At 44.9% G+C, this 20,384-nt stretch overlaps 2 protein-coding genes across 3 annotated transcripts; one reads left to right on the forward strand and one right to left on the reverse strand.

Moving 5' to 3' along the window:
• Window positions 1-7,213: 7,213 nt before the first annotated feature.
• On the forward strand, window positions 7,214-12,252 carry LOC112947125 (cis-aconitate decarboxylase-like). The gene is made up of 6 exons (XM_026039137.1): window positions 7,214-7,234; window positions 7,826-7,880; window positions 9,574-9,761; window positions 9,938-10,030; window positions 10,249-10,454; window positions 11,334-12,252. Exons 1-6 carry the CDS (start codon window positions 7,214-7,216, stop codon window positions 12,250-12,252), a joined length of 1,482 nt encoding a protein of 493 aa, XP_025894922.1.
• Window positions 12,253-15,836: 3,584 nt separating this feature from the next.
• Window positions 15,837-18,197, reverse strand: GLOD5 (glyoxalase domain containing 5). Of its 2 annotated transcripts, none has more exons than XM_026039095.1 (4): window positions 18,144-18,197; window positions 17,058-17,209; window positions 16,305-16,460; window positions 15,837-16,128 (listed from the first exon to the last, which is right to left on the reverse strand). In XM_026039095.1, exons 2-4 carry the CDS (start codon window positions 17,196-17,198, stop codon window positions 15,967-15,969), a joined length of 459 nt encoding a protein of 152 aa, XP_025894880.1. In that variant the 5' UTR covers window positions 17,199-17,209; window positions 18,144-18,197; the 3' UTR covers window positions 15,837-15,966. The 2 variants fall into 2 exon arrangements, with proteins under 2 accessions (XP_025894880.1, XP_025894878.1); XM_026039093.1 differs by having other exon boundaries at window positions 17,049-17,209.
• Between the last annotated feature and the right edge of the window lie 2,187 nt (window positions 18,198-20,384).

The raw sequence follows: 20,384 nt of genomic DNA on the forward strand, positions 1-20,384 counted from the left end.
CAATTCTGGCCTATCTGGAGGGACAGAGTGAAAGCTGAGACTCTCTCACCATGAGCTTGTATGTCTCTACCACAGAGTAGCTACCAGTTAGATTAAGGATATGGCCTCAGATGCCCTGAATAATCAGTTACATAAGGTACTGAGACTTACCAAGAATAATTAAAAAGGTATTGAGTACCAAAAAGGCAACAGAACCAGCAGTGAATCCTTCACTCTTTCCTGCACCAATGTTCACCAAGTGGCCTGAAACAGAACCAGCAGATCATTAAGTGCAGTGTAATCAAATAACCTGTCTGCAGCTGGAAGGACAGAGTTCAAACTACTTCATGGTGACCACTATAAAGAAACCCATGAAACCTTTGCAGTGTAAAATATATGAGGTATTAGCTGAAGGACCTATGATGATTAGCCCAAGAAGCTGAGTATGTCATTTTATTTTCCTTCAGATTGTGATCGACACCAAGGTGTCTTTCTGGGTTTGGTGGAAGAGATTAATATCTTTTCAACATACCTCATGACTAACAGCTCTAATTAACCCAGAAGGTGGTAAATCTAGTAGGAACTGGCCTGGAGGCACTATGAGCATACTGCTAACATGGATCTAAATAAGGCATTTTTACTGCCCACCCTTACCATTCTGAGACCGCCTTTCATGGTCAAAAGCAATTGTTCATCATGGCCATCAATTACATGAGCACAAACCAGGATGTTGAGTCATTACCACTTGTTGCATCCTTATTCAAAAAGAAATATTGATAAACCCAGTATCTGTGAATCTCCTGGAAGAATGAATTCTGTTGGAAAAAGCAGTGTGAAATTTCTTAAAACCAAATTCTCTTTGTTTTAAATAAGGAAAGCAGTAAGTACACTCTTGCATTACCTGCAAATCGAAGCCAGGTCCATGCTCCCCAAAAGGCAGCATAGCAGAATGGAAGAATGCAGCCAGATTTTCTYCCTCGTTGAACTTGGATCCTGCACACATACAGCTGCATTACAGCTCCTGGGATAAGCACAGATGGTATAGAGAGTTGTTGTTTGATGGGGTCATTGGAAGTACCCTGGACGGCAGAGATTGCTGCCAGGCCATTACAGATGTAGAACATGGCATCTGGCAGTTCAGCATTGGTGCTGCTTTGGAAATCTTTCGATCTTGTGAGACAGACTTTGGCAAACATGAGCATGGTTTGAAGAGCTGAGCTGGACATAGCCTGGACTCCAACTGGTATCAAAGCCTTCTCCGCAATGGAGTTGATAAGGCTGGCAAAAGTTGCATACATGGACAGGGCAGTGCAAAGGCTGCAGGCAGCCCCAAGGAATAAGTAAGCACCTGGTGTTGGGATCTGATGGATGGTAGCAGTTGTGAGGACAATGAAAGAGGCATTTTGGAGCATCTCTAGGGTATCTTTGTGGAAAGACATCAGAAACAGCAGGCAGGCAACAGCTAGGAAGAACCAACCTCCGAACATTCCCAGCCTACTTTCCTGAGTCTTCTCTGGCCCAGTGAAGGTGGTTAGTATAAACTCTTCCCAAGACATCACCAGCCAGTACAGGCTATGAACACCAAGTTTGGTAGTGTGATAGGTATCATCTCTCAGATAGCCATAGAAGCTGGACAGCAACTGACAGCTGGAGATGATGGATATCCATACTGCTCCAATACAGAAGGTCTTCATGTATCCAAAGTAGTAGAAAACAAATATAAAGGAAGAGACAGTATCACAGATGTTGCCTAGGGCCATGGGTTCAGCATACTTTGTATTCTTTTTCTTCTCTTCTCCAATGGCCTTGGAAGAGCTCTTCTGTGCTGACCCCAGTAGCAAAACGTTGAAGAGTGGATGCCCAAAGCCTGGGAGAATGTACCGTTGTGTGATGCCCTTGAGCAGGAGAACCACTGTCCCATACAACCCACACATTACGATGACCAGCTCAATGACACCTGCCACTATCAGAGCCCACTGGCCAAAGAGTGCAACTGCTTCAAACACCAGGGCAAGAGCAATGGCTCCAAATATGAAGGGCATGACGTAGTTCACTGTGGCTGAGCASAAGGAGAGGATGAAGGAGATGGAAATGTAAGCCACCAGCCCAGCCACAACACTTTGACTGACAGAGGGTTGGGCCATGGCAGCAGGCAGGAGATGACTGGCATTCTCTGAGGCCAGAGTTAAGTTCTGCCAAGGGGTATATGCAGCTGAAATGATGCGTGTAGCCCCATAGCTACTCCATAGAGCAGAAAAGGTCAGAAAGGCTGCACCTCCAAGGTGATCATACTTCCGGAAGGAAAGGAATCCTGCCAGGAGCTGGACAAAGCCTCCAATCAAGATGAGGTGGACACCTGAGAGACACAGGAACACAGTGTCATGAGGGGAGCAAGCCACAGAGAGGCCTGAGTTGCAGAAAGCAAATCTGTGTCTCCAGACACTGGAGGACATCCCACTACAGGTCCTACAGCCTTCTGGTGCCTGGCTCTATGCTCTCTGGCTTTTCCTCTCTTCCTACCTTTATACTCAGTATAGCAAATGGATCTGACAGAGCTCCAGTCAGGTTTAGATCTATGAAGATAAGTGGAAGGGGGAAAACACATGAAGGGTTTGGACTAGATTCAAGGTAGAGTCACTAAGGAAGGAGGAACCATTGTCCTAGGGATCACACTTAGCTTCTGTACATTGGAAAATGTACAGAACTGTGAACTGGTCCACAGGAGTGACTCTGTATAAACTTTATCCTAGAGCTTTATCCTATCACCTAAAGCTTCCAACCAACAGCCAAGATGCCCTCCTTGGAAGGCAGTGCCTCACCTGCGAGGATGTCTTCTGCTCCCGTGGGCCTGATCCCAGTGTGAGCCGTGGCAAAGTTCTGCAGGCAGAGGAGGAAGGCGCTGACGATGTTCGCCAGGAGCCCCAGCACCGATGGCTCGCTGTAAAACACGGCCGCAAAGCCCGCTGCGCTCGCCATGGTCATCTCCCTTCCAGACAAAACAGCGGTGTCAGTGGTCACCCACAATCTCGACATCTCTCCCCTCAAGTCTCTGTCTAGACGGGTGATGCTTTGGCACGGACGCCTAGCCAGTGTTCAAAGCTTTGCCCCTGTTCCAAGGAGGAGAAATTGCTGACAGATTCAGGTATTTCCATAGTGCCTCCCTGCTCATAGCTCTAAACAAAGGCCCAATTCAAAGCAGAAATTTAGGTGCCTACTTTCCAGAGACTTATCCAGAACAAACACACACAACCTATTTAGGCTACATGGATTTCTGGCAAAAACATGTTTAGGTGTCCTGAAGCGCTGCAGGTGGTGGTGATGGTTCCTGCCTCCTCTTCTCCGGCTGCTGTAGATGGGGAGGAATGAATAGTCTAACACAAATGAGCAAACATTCACATGAAACCCACAAGGTATTTTGAGCCATTCCAGGACATTTCTTATCCACTATTACAGACAAACAGGCAGGCATTGCACTCACATACACAGTCTCCCTTCCAGATGGAATTTTCCAGCTCCATCCCTTTTTTGAAATTGTAGTGACTAAATAATCTATTTTCAAACCCTTCATACTTGTACCATTAACAAGTCTATTTGCAAGCAGCCCCCACATTTCCATTCCTCCGCACTCCTGGGTACCATGAGCTGGAGTTTGCTCTCTGGAGGTTTTTGTTAGGAAACAAAGACAAAAATAAAATGGCAATGTTCTTGTTATTTTGTTATTTTTAGAGTATTTTATGACCTAAAGTAGCTGGAAAAGGAGCCAAGTGATGTATTCTGTTCTCTGCCACCTTAAAAACACCTCTCAGAAAATGAGAAAAGGATGCAGAGCTACAACTGATATGGGAAGTGAAGGAGAGCAAGGGGACAGCATCTGCTTCTACCCAGCAGGGAGTAGTTTCATGTTAATGAGTGAATACTCATCTTAAACCTCAGCATCTAATACTAAACACTGTAATCCTGGGCAGAGGTATACTGTTTAACAAACATTAATGGCCTCTGGATTCCTTTGTTTCATTCTTTTCTCATACCTGTTTTCCCTCAAATCTATTCCCTCTAAAGGATGAATYTACATAGAAATCAAAGACGCAGGTTAAAAAGGCCATACTGACTCCTAACAGCTCTGAACTGATTCAACAAACTAAATTTTGGAACAAGTAACAGTTTGAATATACCTCTGGTGATCCCTCTGGGGATCAGCTAATTCATTCAATTATTTAGCTGTGCTAAAGGTGAGATGTTTCTATTCAGGAAGAGCTTCACCAACCGGTGGCTCTGCAGGAAGAACACTCTCGTCAGTGTCAAGCACCTGTATGAAAGGCTGGCCTGGATGGGGCCCTACAAAATGAGGCATTGCATCCTTAGCAGTAGCTGCGGAGCTACCTGTGGAGTCTACGATGTTGACACTTTTTATGGCATCCAGATACAAATAAGCAGCTTAGCTGAGATGGTTATACTTGGATAAAGGCCATAATATTAAGTTCCTCCAGATGTTCTGCTCTGAAATAGCTCCGACAGAGACTTTCTAGGCATGCTGCAAGGAGCACCCGCTTTGAGTTTGTCTCTGGAGAAGGATGAGAAAAGCTTGCTGCTGGAGGACAGCCTGGCTAGGCAACTGCTAGCAGAAGTGATTTTTAATTTGCCAAGACTCACTTGGTTTGCAGCTCCTGCATAATTAGCTGTGCTAGCAGTTTTTGACCCTATGGCAGGCAGTTTAGTTTTGCGAACTAAACTGCTTCCCTCTTATTACAGTGAAGGCTTGGAGAGTTTTTTTATAGGGCTTCTGAGAATGGGTGGAAAGGCACTGGAATGGGCTATATGGAAGTGTAGAGGAAAAGGAAGTTAGAGGATTTAGAGCAAGGTATGGGAAAGGAGGAAGACAAAGGATCTTCYCTTGTAAGGAGAGAGTTTGGGATTGTACAAAAGGGCCATTTCAGCACTGGGGATGTGAGTCCCATGCCTTCCCCTTCTATTCCACGCAATATAAGGATACTTCAGATAACACATCCCCTCTTGACATTCTCCCAGGGCTAACAGCACCAATGATGGCCTGGACTGCTACAGTCCAGTCTTGCTCCAGTGAAGCAAGATCCTCCACGGAGGCATCTTGAGGCACTTTCTGCTCACAGTATGCCTAGGTCTAGTTTGTCCACAGGACAAGATCAGCACTGCTGTCACTCCCCAGCTAGAACATCTCCTACCTCTGGCACTTAGCAAGGACCCATTGCTCTGCAGGCTCTCAGGTGTCACCAGTACAAGACTGATAACACTCCTGCTCCGTATTCAATGCAATGCAGCAAAGAAGGAGCTCCCACCAAAACTCTCCTTGGCCCCAAAGCCTGCAAGCTGTGTCTACAGCTGGGACTGAGGCAAAGTGGGTTTACAGGTGGAGATAAGGCAGGCAGTATGGAACAGTTCAGAGCCTAAGGAGCAAATGAGGACTTCCTTTGCACTATGTGGGTCCCCAAACAGTGCAGTTAGTGTCCAGCAAACTGCAAGGAAGGAGGCCTTCCCAAGACGCCGATGCCTCCAGAACCTGGGGACACTGCCAGGCCTTACAACCACAAGAGAGGCCTAGTCCTACAAGCGAGATGGGGCAGCCCAGGGTGATCCTTCCTGCACGTGAACCCATCAAGAATTTCCTCACATGTAGCCTCCGCTGTCTCCTTATCAATTAACACTTGGAGCTTCTGAACAACCCAAACCTCCTGCTACTCTGTCTCTTCTCTGCTTAGCATGGCTTTTGAGCCAGACCCATGTGGTCATCTCCAGCCTGGCTGGAGCATCTCAGCCCCTTCTACTCTACTTGCCCCATTGCTCACCATACCTTCCCTTCCCCACTTCCAGAGCAGCTCCTTCCCACATATATCTCACTCTTATATCTTGGCACCTCCAGTGGATTCAATGAAAACTGTGATGCAACACTGCAGATATCACCATGTGTGGCTGCTCAACCCTAGCATCTGCTGCCTGTATTTCTTTACCTTGTTTAATACTGTCAACAAAGAAAATGGGAATATGTTGATGTATGGACATTTTCTCCATAGGAGGCTGGAGCAAAACTTAGAATACCATTGGATTTATAAATGACAACCCAAAACCTCTCTTTTGCAGACATGTATTCCCCAGTGACATTTTGCTATTAGTTTTCCATTCCCTCTTAATGAGAACAAAATGTTTACATAGCTCTCAGAAAACAATGTGTCTCACAAGATAAATATGTAAAAGAATGAAATGAAATCCCCTTTGGATAAGCATGCTACAGGATTAACGGTACCTCACAACTCTGCATGGCAGGAATATGTATCACAGCTCCCAATCTCATCTGGTAAAAATTAGCACGAAGGTGTCTGAGAGGCATTGCTACATTCGCAGTGATCAAGGGTCTGGCTAATATTTTGTAGAAAATCCAAGCTGTTTGTATATGACTGGCTGCAAAATACATCACTTTAAACTGATATTTTGTACACAATAATATGCATAATATTAAATGACCCCCCAAAGCATTCCACCAAAGTCCAGGCATTCAAGTAGGGATGAATGAAGGGTCCCAGTGTCTCCTGGCACCTACGACATAGATCTTACATTCATATTAACATTTCAGTGAACCTGTAACACATGGAAGGCAACATTGCAGCACTGATGATTTAGAAGAAGGAGACTTAGGAAAAGATTCAGCCAAATGCTAGAATACCAGAAGTTTTTAAAAGAAGARTCAAAGGAAAATATACCACACTCATATCTCTGCAGCTTGGATTACCTGTTTTGGTGACACTTCAGCTCAATGGAAGGATGCTCTTGTCCCTCTCATTTCCTGGTAAGTACCATTTTTATAGTCCTTCTCTGTAGGAGGAGCCTAGGACCAGTTGCTTCACCCATTGGCACCTGTGACTTTTTGGAAACACTAAGTTCCTTGAACTTCGTCACTTATTGTCCCAAAGCTTTTTCTATTTCCTGAAACCAAAGGGGTTTCCCTTCAGTTCAGCCCAGAAAAAACGCCCCCCCTCACCTCTTCCCCCCACCCTCTTCGTCCCCAGAGGCTGATGTCATCACACTTGAAATTCAGTTGAAAAAAAAAGGRAAAAAAAAAAAAAGGAAAATCAAAACAAAAAGCAAATTGCCTTCCAGAAGCATATATAAAGCCTGACACCAAAGCACCTTGCAGACAGACACCTCTTCCATCACTCGGATTGAGCAGTTCAGAGCTGGAGATTAAGCAGTGTCAGCAGCTACCAGAATGGTCTACTTGTCTTTGCAGGTAAATACTACTTCATGTACAGAATTTCTCCATTTCTGATCTTTCCCTTTTTGCTTTAAAGAGCTACTTTTGGTATTGGAACAGTACCTCAAGAGGTCAAATCTGTCATGACATTAAATGGGAGTCTGTGCCCATATTAACAAAACCAGGTGGTTTTCACGGGCACTTTTCATGGTTACTAACCTGTTCCTTCTCTGGGCTTACTCCTTTTATGCATCTGAAATATCTTGTACAATGCCATGTACAAGAGGCTTTGTTGCTCTTCGGGAAGTGCTGCATGTTTCTTACTCCTCATATCCATTCTGAGCTGGTCCCTCCTCACAGCTCTGAGGACTTCTTGGTAGAGCTTGAAAGCCGATGCTGCCCCTTCTATGACGCTGCTTTCTCCTCTGGCTATTCTTGGCACCCCAGATGGACTGGGCATTGGAAAACATTTTTTCATTTCAAGCGGCTAGGCTGTCACATTTAGTTTTATCCACTTATTGGTCTATGAATGTCTTTACTGTGCCATGCTAGAGCACAAATGGTAAAACATCTCTGAGAGCTCAGGCAGCTTAGGTGACAAGTGATCTTTCTCTGTCTTTACCCTAGAAATCCCAGAAGATCTTGGCAAGCTCCCGACAAGTACATAAAACTGCTGCTCATGGTTTGTATCTCTCAGCAGTACAGCATTCTCTCTTCTTTTCTGAATTAWATTTCAAAATAATTGTGTCATTACCTATAAAAAAAAAGGATCTGGGTTAAGTATTCTGAAAAAAACCTCTCATTCTTGGAAGAGAAAGCATGCTAGACGGTCTTCTTATGTTAATTATTGTCATGGGTTAGAAATAAACCCAGGAAAAGGGAAAAAGTAACATGGGTAAAAATGTTGCTACTAGTCCTGTGCTAAAATAGGATATTTACCTAATTTTTAACCAGATTTTCCAATATTTTGACCATAACCTTAAAATATCTAAATTGCTGCTACTGGATGGCTCAGATGGGATTCTTAACTCCTCTATTTCTCGTTGCTTATTTATTACAGTTCATTTGTTATTAACATTTCTTGCAGTGATTCATCAATGAGTCTTCCTGTAATATCTCACAGTGTACTGTCTTCTGAAGTACTGCACATATGCAGTTACTCTAGGAAATCAAATTTATCAGACTTGTACCATGTAGCTATTTCATATCTCATAAATTTATATATTAACGTATTTTGTGTGCATAATTAACAAAACTAATGAAATTCAGAGAACTTAATGAGCAGCTGAGAGCAACAGAAATACTAATAATCCATGCAAATCTATTAGCTGTTGGAGAAACTTTTTATACAAGGTCATTTTTCTTAAGTTAGTTCTATTGTCCAGCTGTCCTATTGTGATGAAAAAAATGGTGTGTAAAGTATCCTTAATGGAAGGGTTAAAAATGTCACTGTTTACTAGAGTGACAAAGAGTGTTTCATGCTGGTAAGGAAGAAGTCAGAATTGCATGGGTGCMGCATGATTCACGCTGATTTTCTTTCCAATCTAGTTTGACTTCACTGTTTCCCTCTTGCTGAGGGTATGGGTGCTTTTGCTTCTGGTATTCAGAAGATACTTTCAGCGTACACAGGGTGAGCATAGATTTTGCCAGCAGCAGATTTCCAAACTGCTGAGTGCTACAGATTCCTATAGCAATATATTTCACGGGGCTACTGCAAAGTGTCAATTTTGCTTCAGTGAGTCACAGCTCTGATGAGATTCTCAGCTGTGTTTACAAGRGGTTTTTGGACTCCTAGACTTTATGTGAGTCCAAATACAATTCCAAGCAAACTGTGAGTCAGGAGCCATGACATTTGAAAACGAAAACTTCCTAGTGAAATTAGGGTTGGTCATTTTTAATTGGAATATTTTCTGGTTAAAAAAAGTCTCATGTGTACCTGTTGATGAGGTTTCCTGTAAGATGTGGAAATAAAATATTCATGCATGCATTCATTCACACATGACATGACATGAATAGAGACACCGGCTTTACCTTGGGAAGATGAACTTTGCTTCTTGTCTAAAGGTGGTTTCAGTGGCAAGAAATCACTTTTCTTCAAACACTGAGTATGGGAGATCCATTTTAATCTGTTTCTGAAGCACAGGCTAGATCTTCTGATTTGCTGAACTGAACTTGGCCCGTCCAAGGAGAGGCTCACAGCCCGGAAAGCACAGGGAAGCCCCCATACCTCCCATATCCTTAGGGCTAGTCCCAGCCTCCTGACCCAAGGAAAGTGCTGACCAAGTCTTATGCTCTGAGGCCAAGGATGAAGACTTGTGAGCTGTTAGAACATGGGCCACGTAAGTCTTACCCATCCCTTCTTCCTTGATGTTCAGTGGWGGCCAGGAGAGCGCCAGAGGAGACTGTGACCAGCAGCTTTACATCCTTCATCCATGGAGTTCAACCTAAACATTTGTCAAAGGCCGTCTGTCACAGAAGCAAGAGAATGATCCTTGACAGCATTGGGGTTGGCCTTGTGGGGAGCAGGACACACGTGTTCAATATTGCTCTGCAATACTGCCGGGTAGGTGCAACCATCATATTGCTATGGACTTACGTGGTCCCCATTCTGACGCTATCACCACAGGCAGAGCCTTGCTTGGTGGCTGAAGGAGGACTTGCGCCTTGAAGAAGGGGGCTTTTTGGCTTTGCACAATGCTTCTCTCAAGATCCTCACCTGGATTGCCTTCTCTTCCACAGGAACTGTATTCCTCAGCAGCTGTGAGCTCTGTCTATGGAAAACCAGGTGTAAAGCTCTCCCCAACACTTGCTGCATTTACCAATGGAGTTGCGGTAAGGCAGGCTATTCCAAAAGGAGCTCTATGGGCCTTTCAAGACACTGCTTGATGTTACGGGCAGCAGTCAAGGCCCTGGGAGGATGTTGGACCCCCAAATTCATGAGCTGCTCTGCCGTGCCACTTTTAGAGCAGTAATATGGAGGTTACTGAATGGCTGGTGGATTTTGTTCCTGACCTCATACTAGCATGTCCTTTTCTCCATTTCTCTGGCAGACGCACTCCATGGATTTTGATGACACCTGGCACCCTGCCACTCACCCTTCAGGAGCTGTTCTGCCTGCCCTCCTGGCAGCTTCCCAGATGCTGCCCCCAAGCACCAAACCCAGTGGCCTGGATTTCTTGCTGGCTTTTAATGTAGGTGTAGAAGTGCAAGGAAGACTCATGCACTTCTCCAGCGAGGCTCACAACATTCCCAAAAGGTAAATCTCCGTTTCTTCGCCACATGGGCCTAGTGAGCAGGGCTAGAGCATGATACAACAATTTCCATAAGAAAAGCAAACATAACAATGCATTATGTCCCCTCTTGGTAACTCACATAGCTCTGCAAACCTTTAGCCACTCTTCCAAGGCCTTTCAACCATTGTGTAGGCCTCAAACCACACAAAATTAGAAACGGAAGGCTCATCATGCTAGAAAGAGTGAGAATGGGAGAGGGTCAATAAATCTATTAACAGGTCAATAAATCTATTAACAGGCCTCCCCAATATGTTAAAATCACATTCTGAGCCCAGTTGAGCTCAGGAGCTTGAAGAAAGCCATCCTGAGAGTCAAGGGTCAGATCTACCATTAGCTGATGAGCCTGCAGTGTATTGATCTAAGCAAATGAGAGCAAGGGCACAAATCAGACAGTGGCCAGAAGCTTGWGCACAGTTTGATTGTGTAGATTTCCTGGCACAGCTCCGACCTGTGCCARCTGCCAGGCAGAGCTCTGGCACAACCTGAGAGACAGCACAGACCACAAACTGTCCTTCTTAGATGAGGAGAGGGAGAGGGAAAGTTTAGCTGTATGGACACAAACTGAGCCATGCCACCTGTTCTCTAGAAGAAATGATTATTTCTTTCGGGAGATGCTGTTTTCACTCYGTCATCTCAGAAGTTTCAAGTAGGTGCTTAGTTTTCAGGTGGTTAAAYACTGAGTCAGATGAATCCTATTTGTGATGGACCCATGGTGGGTTTTCAGTGATGTAGCAGTTCCTTTCCTGTCCAATGGTAASTTTGTTAGGTGAGGTGCTGTGTTAGTCCCTGTGCCATGTTCTGCCAGCCCTGTCAGGGTGCTCATACTGCAATTTCCTCTTCAGGTTCCATCCTCCTTCTGTAGTTGGTACCATGGGCAGTGCAGCTGCCACTGCAAAACTGCTCTCCCTCAGCCCAGCCCAGTGCACGCACGCCTTGGGCATAGCTGCTTCRTTTGCAGGGGCCCCGATGGCAAATGCTGCCACCCAAGCCAAGCCGCTGCACATGGGAAACGCAACTCGCCTGGGGCTCGAAGCGGCACTGCTGGCTGCCCGAGGGATGGAGGCCAACCCTTTCATTCTGGATGATATCCCTGGATGCTCTGGATTTAGTGCRTTCTACAATGTCTATGAACCCAAACCACTTGCTGTACCAGGTGAGCATCATGAATTCCTCTTGGAGAAGCAGGACATTGCTTTCAAGAGATTCCCAGCCCATCTGGGGATGCATTGGGTGGCTGATGCTGCCTTGTCTGTCCGGAACCTGTTCATCAACTATGCAGGCTCTTTCTCTCCCTCTTTGATCCGCACCATTGTGCTGAAGGTCCCAGTATCAAAGTACATTAATAGGCCTTCTCCAAGCTCTGAACATGAGGCCAGACACTCCTTCCAGTTCAATGCATGTGCTGCCTTGCTGGATGGTGAAGTGGGCCTTAGCTCCTTCACAGACAACAGCATCCACCGTCAGGAATTAAGAGAGCTGCTGGACAAAGTGGTGGTAGAGCATCCTGAAGATAATGTGGCCAACTTTGACAAGATGTACGGAGAGGTAGCACTGCTTCTGCACAGTGGGGATGTCCTGACAGGCAAATGTGACACTTTCTATGGTCACTGGAGGAATCCTCTGAGCAGAGAATCACTCCTGAAGAAATTTCAATCCAATGCCTCTTATGTGCTCTCAGATGAAAAAATAGAAGCCATCATTGCTATGGTGGACAACCTGGAGAACCTGTCGGATAGTTCCCAGCTGGCCTGTGCCTTGTGAGAGCGGGGAAAGTGGGGTTTGGGTAAGGGATCTATCCAGGTGAAAGTCTATTTCCTTTCTTCATTGGTGCTTTATTATTCATTTCCAATGACAGAAAAGTTTCTGTCCCTTGAAATCAAAATAGATGCTTTACTACCTAAGGAGCCCGTGAAACAGGAGGTGTGTCTGTGTGGGTATTTAGTGCACAGATTAAGTTTCAGCTCACAGATGGTGCTGCCTGAGGACTTGAAAGGCCATGAAAAATACCAAAAAATCCCATGGACACCTGTGAGAATTCTGGGATGTCACGTGGAAGCCAGTCAACCCCACGCAAAGAAGAATGTATATATATATATATATATATATTTTAGTTGCATTCAAATGTCCAGAATTATCTAGCTCAAAACAGAGAACGGACAGAGAGAATGCCTAAAGAAATCCTAAAGAGAAGATGCTTAAACTCAATGTCTGGGAAGAAGAGGAAGTTCGGCCAGAGTTATGTGCTTTCCTTAATGCTGTTCTGGGCTCTGTTTAGATAATGTTAGTGTTAAGCAGATAATGATATCTATGACTTACTGTAAACAACCCTGTCAGCAAAACTCTCAGACATAGAGGGATTTTATTTTTCTTCTTTCATGCAAARGATTCCTACTCCCAGAATTTGGAAAGTGTTTGTCACCTCTCTGTGAAGAACAGATACTTCAAGGGCCCTTGAGACCCATATATCTTTTCTGAATGAATGACTATTGGAGGTGAGGGATCCAATATTAGTTATACACCTACAGCACACCCCGCCTGCAAGATCATCCCTGTGCCAGGCCAAGGCCTTTAACCTGACGTTTCTCCTGACTTTGGGCAGGTAGCCCTGGCACCTATTAAGAGCTGACTGGCCAGAAGCAGCCTTTGTTGTCAGTGCAGAGATGAGCCCTCTGGACGGCGATTTGGGCACCTACATGCTGTGACTGCCATTGGGACATTCCCCTCCCAGGAGGGAAAGCTTGATGAAATGTATCTCTTAACCTATCTACCCATCTGCAATGAAATATTACTGTTGATAATACCTAAGTGACCGTTTACCTAAAGGTTTGCTCTCGTGAGTCCTTTCTGAACAGCAGAATGGAGAACTGTGTGATGTTCCTCTTCATTTTAAGCAAAGAGCTGTGACAGCAGATCCAAAGGCTCTGTCTCCAGTGTGATTGGGGAGATCAAGATGAAACGAGACAGGCAAGGAGGAATGTCGGCTAGTTCCTGTTTAGCTTGCTGGTAGTGGTCTGTGCAAAGCACTTCCCAGACAGCAAAAACTGCTTGCCTGTTAATCCATCCTGTCATAATGTCTAACATAATCACACTGAAACCTTCTCAATAAACAAATGAAATAAATTCTTTTTTTTTTTTTTTTTTGGCGTAAAGTTCTGATGCTACGCTATACAGACTATGAAGTTTGCATCTTTAATCCAAGCATATACAATGCAGCAGCTTTTGCAGGATGACTCCCTGGAAGCCCAACAGATGTAAGGACAAGGTCAACCGGAAGGCTTGGTATATTTGGAAACTGTGGCCAAGGATTTCTCCAGAATCRCATATTTACACTGAGCCCTGATGGATATTTTTACTAGTGAGAATGTTTATCTTTCATCCAGCAAAGCCTAGCTGGGGTTAAACATCTCTCAACAAAGAATGACAAGTCATCAGTGTTTTCCCATTAATGACTAGATTTCAGATAACCATTAATTGAGGAAAGGTGCAGGAAGGTAGGAGGGTGATGTGACACCCTCCAGATGTGACAGGTTTTCATTCATGATATTTTCTCTAAAAATATGGGCCCCTGACACTATGTTCAGTCTCCCAGACCAGGAAAAGATCTCATGTGTTATTTCTAGCTTCCAACAGTGAATGTTTAACCTCCCTAGCAAAAAAGGAGATCCAAACATTTGGCAAGTGAAGTGAAATCTTCTGAGAGTGAAGGGAAAATAATGGCCTGTGAAAACCACAGGCCACCTTGTGTGACACTGAGGGCAATTGAATTGTTAATGTGGTGTTACCAAAGTCCTTAATTTCTCTCAGGCCAAATAAGAAAAGAGACCTTGTCCTTCCTTCTGCTGCTGTTCCAAGATAAATGACTTTCAAAATAAAATTAAGAAAAGGAAATCTTTCTTCAGGAAAATGTTTATGGTAACAAGGTCAGTGAATAAAAGAACATTTGGTGCAGAACTAGCCAGCGTGTGTGCTAGTAATCAATCAATAACTGCAATACCAGCCCAGAAAAGAGCGGGGCTCTCCTGGAATGTTCCTTGGCTAAGGAGAAGCCCTGGCCACAGGACAACTTTGGGAGGAGACAGAGGTCGCAGAGCCGGACCTAGCTTGGCAGGAGAGGGATGTTGTGATCAGCCCTGTCCCGTGGGCAGCAACCTCCCATCCCCATGGAGAGCAACCTCCCATCCCCATGGAGAGCAACCTCCCATCCCCATGGACACGGCACATTCAGCACTCTGGAGAACAGACACGGTGCCAGGACTCAGGCTCCTCTCCCTTCAAGCTCCCCTCTCCAGGGTCCCCTCCCCAAACCCCTTGGCTCTAGGAGACTGCACACCTCCGTGTGCAATCTAGACTTCCTTCCCGGTCCATCTTGGTGTGTGACTCTGCTCATCTCTCTCATTTCTTCAGCTTRTTCTTCCCGGGTTGTTATGGAAGTTCATTCACCTGCTGGGTGGAGCAGTGGTGTCAGGGGAGTGAATGGCTGGTTGTCCCTGAGCTGCTCTGATAGTTTTGCAGTACCCACATGCCAATAACTCTGACGGGTAAAATTCACACCTATACAACACAAAACAATTAAAAAAAAWTGGTAACTAAACTAAACTAAATTAGCTAACTAAGGAATACATTTAGGAAAATTAATTCATGACTTGAGAGGACTTCATGACTTCTGTGATTCTATCTGATGCTCATGCTGCTGTCTGGAAATATGCAAAATGTGCTATTTTGCAAGTAAGGTGGTAATACACTGAAATCCTCTGTTTGYCTCCCGGATAGCGTGCAGGGAACCAAGAGAAGGTCTCCATGGCCCAGCCATGAATTTATTAGGGATTTGGGGGTTTTTGCTTTTGCTTTTTGTTTTTATTTTTTTTTCCACTGTGAATAATATTGGATTTCCCAGGAAATGTTATCAAGGAAGAAAAAGACACAAGAAAAGCACAGTTTGCCAATTCTTTAATTTTTAAAGATTGTTTTAGCTGTAGAGGTCAGAAGAGTTCTATCTACCATCTAGCACTATTTCTTTAACCATTACGCTGCTACCCCAGTGTGGCCAGCTGAGGAATTGCTCTCCTCGGAAAAAAAAAAAAAAAAAAAAAAAAAGTCCCTCTTCTATATTTTTTAAATAAAGCAGCTATTAGGAGGAAAGGAAAGCCAAGTTCTTTGTGCACATGGTGAAGAGGCAAAAATCATATATTTGATATGCAGCAAAAGAAGCTTGAGACATCAGGAACAATGTTGTGTCAGCAAGGATAGTGCAGCAGCAGGACAGATGATCGAGGCAGCACATGARGTCTCCATCACTGGAGATTTGGAAAAGCAGGATTGAGGGAAAGCTCTCAAAGTTTGTGCAGACCTATTGTTCAATGCTCCATGGGTCTGCAAACTGAGTCATGTTTTAAGCTGCAAAACAGAATGTAAAATGGCCATTAAAATCCTGGCCTCTGTTTGCTCTCTCCTCCTGGGACTCAGGCAGGTCAGTGGTCAGTGCTCTCCTAGACTAACTGCAGTCATGCCTGCTGCATCCGAGCTGTACCTAGAAACCTCGATCAGGTTCTCATCAGGGTCTCGGAAGTAGATGGATGTAATCTGGCCCATAGCACCAGTTCTGGCCACAGGACCTTCCTCAACCTTCACCCCACAGGCCTGTGAGGAGACAAATAAGCCAACGTTTAGTGCTTGAGTCTTATAGGAGTGTTGTGCACACTTCCCTCAGCCCTGAAAACAAAAGCTTTTGGATGACAATAGCGCTCTCATACTGTTCAGTTGCAGGCATTTCAGTGAAGCTTGATTTGAACAAGTGCAATTACAACTGAAGTTACCTTCAGGTGTTCAAGTAGCTGCTCCAGSGGGGTCTGTGTGATAAGGCAAACATCTGCAGAACCAGGAACCGGGTGTCGAGCCTTGGGTTCAAATTCCTTCCCAGCCTCATGGAGGTTAAATTTCTGGCAGCCAAAATGCAAAGCCTTGCGGTTTCCCTGTCCCCAAAGAAAAGAATTAATGTCCTATAAGAGTTTCTGACCTTGAAGTTATCAAGATCCATTCACTTGTCTAGTCCTAATACCTGAAGACTTGACTGTATCTTTGCTGTATTCTCTGGACTCTTGCTTTGGTAACCCATGGTAAGAACTGACCCCTACAATATTTACATGACATCTCTGGAGCTGTGAAGTGACTCGGGAAAGGGAGCATGAGATGTATATGGCTCACAGCTACTCTTCCAGCCCATAGCACTGCCAGTGTTCAGTTCTGTACATCCTCCAGACTGAGAGCAGCTATGGCAATAACGCAACGATTGTCACTTCAGAAAGAACGGAACTGAGACAGYGGGAAGAGAGAGGGGAGAAATATCTAGGAACCTCTTCTCTTTGCAGACCATTATAAAACTTTCCTTGACTCAGCTCGACTCTCTTGGAGCTCAGACCGTGACAGCCTACAGTTTGTCATGATCATGGCATCCTCACCCCAAGGAGATGTCCCAAGAGACATTGTCAGAGGTCCACAGTGGCTGGCCACCAGCCCAGGACTGCGCTTTCAGGTCTCCTAAGCCTAAGCCTCACGTGTACCTGTGTTACCTTGAAAGTGACCACCTCCATGCCAAGGACTTTGGAATAAAAGTCCACAGTGTCCTCAATGCTCTTCACGGTCAACACAAGGTGGTCCAGTCGCTGGATGAAACAAGGAGGTGGACTCATGTGCTCTCTCTTCCAGGACATTATCTCTGAAACTACAGCAGGTGAGGTTTAGGAGCAACCAAACCCTCAGGGAGCCAGTTCAGGGAACTGTGAACTGTGAACTTGGAACTGTGAAGGGACATCAAAAAGGATTTCTTCTGACCTGCAGGTGGCACAAGTACAGAATCAATATATTCTCCTCCCTGCAAGGGTGTCAGAGCCCAGCTCAGCTCTGAGCATGCCAGAGCCCAAGGGCTGGGGCACGTCCTGGAGCACCAGCTGGGCAGCTGAACTGGGGACTGATGTCACTGAGACACTGAGCTTGCAATGCAGGAAAATTTGTAAGCCCTAAGGACTGACAGTGTGTCCGATCCATCTCTCCAACCCTCTTTGGTCCCCTCTCATCCTCCTTCACCTTCAAATGAAGGAGCCAGAAGAAGGTTTCAGGACTGAAGTAAGAGTTTGGCATCCCCTTGGAAAAAGGCTGCATCTGGATCTTACATGCAGGGAGCAGAATTATGGCTTTGCCATAGGATTGGTGCTAGCAGATGGAAAACACATTGAAAGCAAACAAACGCACAAATAGCCCACAAAACCAACCCATTTTCTCCTTGCCATTTGCCTTCCAATTCCAGTTAGGGAGAGAAGCTGTTAGCAGAGGCAGTGAGAAGGCACTCTGCCTCTTCCTYGCACAAGATGCTCAGTGCTCAGCAACTTTATCTCCTTGCAACCTGGGCCTCTGTCCCTGTACAAATCCCTGCAGCCTTTTGGTAGGTGCCTGTCTTATCCGAAACACAAGGAAACACTTATCTAGGGAGTCTTAACGAAGGCTCCCTGTTTGCAGAGCCCTCATTTCCCAGCCTGCAGCACCCGCCTCCTGCCTAAGAAAGCTCCCACTTCAACCTCACTGCCCCAGGGATGCATCCGCTTTGCAGCCCTTAGCAAACAGCCACAGGGAAGCCAGAGTGCAAAAGTTAAACGGAGTACCTGCAAGCAGGAGACACAGAGCAGCGGGGGAGCCTGTTGYTGGAAAGAGCCCTACGCTCTTCCGCTTCCTGCTGCCAGAGCTGAGCTGGGAGCAGGGTCATAAGCATGTAGAGGGAAAAAAAAAAAAAGGTAAATAATCAAGATAGATTAGAAATAGGAGCTCTGAGCATTGCAGGTGCACTTTGAACTGCAGAAGGACCTGAAAGTCCAACCAGAGTGCACTGYTTGAAACGTCCAGGATAAAGACCAGGAACAGTGGGGAAAGCCATATTAATGTTAATTATTATAGTATTATAGCATTATAACATAACTCATCATATTAYATGATCATAGTATTAATTAAAGCTATATAAAAGCACACTGTTGAGGTTGCTGTTTATTCTAGGGTGACTTACTGGTAAGAAGRCAGCAAGAATGTCTCTAGAGAAAGGACTTCAAGCAGCAGCTGCTACAAGTTGCCTCTCCCCCAGTAGCTGGTCCTGTTCTCTTCCTTGCCCCCAGGAGCATTTTCTACCATTCAACATATCCGGGTCTTACTGTCTCAAAGACACTTGATGTCCCTGGGAGCACTGGAAGACATTGTTCTCATTCTGCTAAAAATGAAGGAATTGCAGGCACCACACTAACAAGCCAAGCATGTAGCGAGGAAGCACAACAAAAGAGCCTCAGAGTGGTATTCACATTTCTGGAAATCAAGAAGAGAGTAGAGGGACAAACTGGCATGTCCAAAGAGGTAATCTGTGACCTGGGGTAAAGTTTGAGATTTTCTTCTTTTGCAGAAAGTAAATTTGAGAAACAAACAAACAAAAAATTAGAACAGAGTTTTGAAAGCTCTGGAATTCCAGGCACTTGACTCCAGGGTCCTGAGCATTTCAGGCAGAGGAGAAGCTGCTGGGACAAGTGGCTCAAGGATCAGGATACATTATGTTAAAAACATCATGCACAAACCTGCTGCCCTCAGACTGCCCACGCTCCACCTGTTCTAGCTGTTCTTCATAGAAAGCAAACATCTCCAATTTGTGCAGATAGCTGAGAATCAAGGGTCTATTCGCAGTACCCTAAAAAGGCATCTTGGTACCAATAAAAAAAAAAATCTGTTTCGTTCATTTTTTGTGCAGTGCATATTGATTTCTTCSCACCATGGAAAACCATGTTCTTGTCCAAGGTCACTGGCAGTCTCTTGCTTCTCCTGCATTTGAAGGCAAGCTGGCACTGAGCCCTTCACCTTTATTTGTAAAGATCAAACTCAAAGCACTGCATCCTCTCCTGGCAGCTCCTTAGTGAGCTTTTCATATGCCTGTCTTTTTCAGCATCTAGTACCTAAGAAAGTAGGTTTATAAACTCAGGGGCAAAGAATGTGCCAGCTTGCTGTGTCGCTATAAAAGGATGGAAATATGTTTACTTAGACTTTCAACTCTGCCTGCAAGAGGTAATTATACTAATACTAGAAACTGCTCAGACCATGTTCTCCCTTTGGTCTGTGTTCTCTGAGCACAGGGACAAAGCAGCATGCAAAGCAGCTCATTTCAAGGAAAGAGGAATGGTGAGGGAGTTTGATAGCCTTTTTTTCCCTAGCAATATTTGCATGTATTTTTGCCCATTTCTGACCCATGTGCAGAGCATCAGCTTGGACGAATATCTAGGATGAACTTTTTCCCACTCACCAGAAAAGTGTCTACCTTCAGCCCATTTATGCACCTATAACCATAGAAAATTGACCCTCAGGAGAAAGTTGATTATTCAGATAGCCTGCACTGAGAGAAGTTTGAAGAGTGCTCATCTGCAGTGGAAAGCAAAATTTCTTCAAAATATCAGCCAAAAATTTGGGTGGAAGGACAAGGTCACTGAGTCCTGTCAGAACCCTGAGGCTCTGCTTTTCCACTTGGAAAGAGGGATTGACCTAAAGTCCTGAGATGGGCCCCCCAGCCTGCTTTGAGGTTTTAGGGAGTTCCACAATATAAAATCCGAAAAAAAAAAAAAGAATTGAGGAATTCTCTCATTTGCATTAATTTTTGTTATGGCATGGCCATACTGGATAACAGTTCTGAGCCAAGACACCATCACAGGACACAAAAATTACGCAAAGGCTGTATTTTCAACAACAGAAATACATTAACAACACTGGGACATTACTATGGGATGCTTCTTGAGGAAAACRCTATAAGAACAGGAAATTCCCTGAGAAACCAGTTGAACTTCTAGAATAGCAGAGCTTGCTCTGCTCCAGTTTTTGTTCAAATA

Source organism: Nothoprocta perdicaria, unplaced genomic scaffold (genome assembly GCF_003342845.1).
Source record: "Nothoprocta perdicaria isolate Ctin4 unplaced genomic scaffold, notPer1 scaffold_22, whole genome shotgun sequence".
In the NCBI taxonomy this organism is placed as follows: Eukaryota; Metazoa; Chordata; class Aves; order Tinamiformes; family Tinamidae; genus Nothoprocta; species Nothoprocta perdicaria.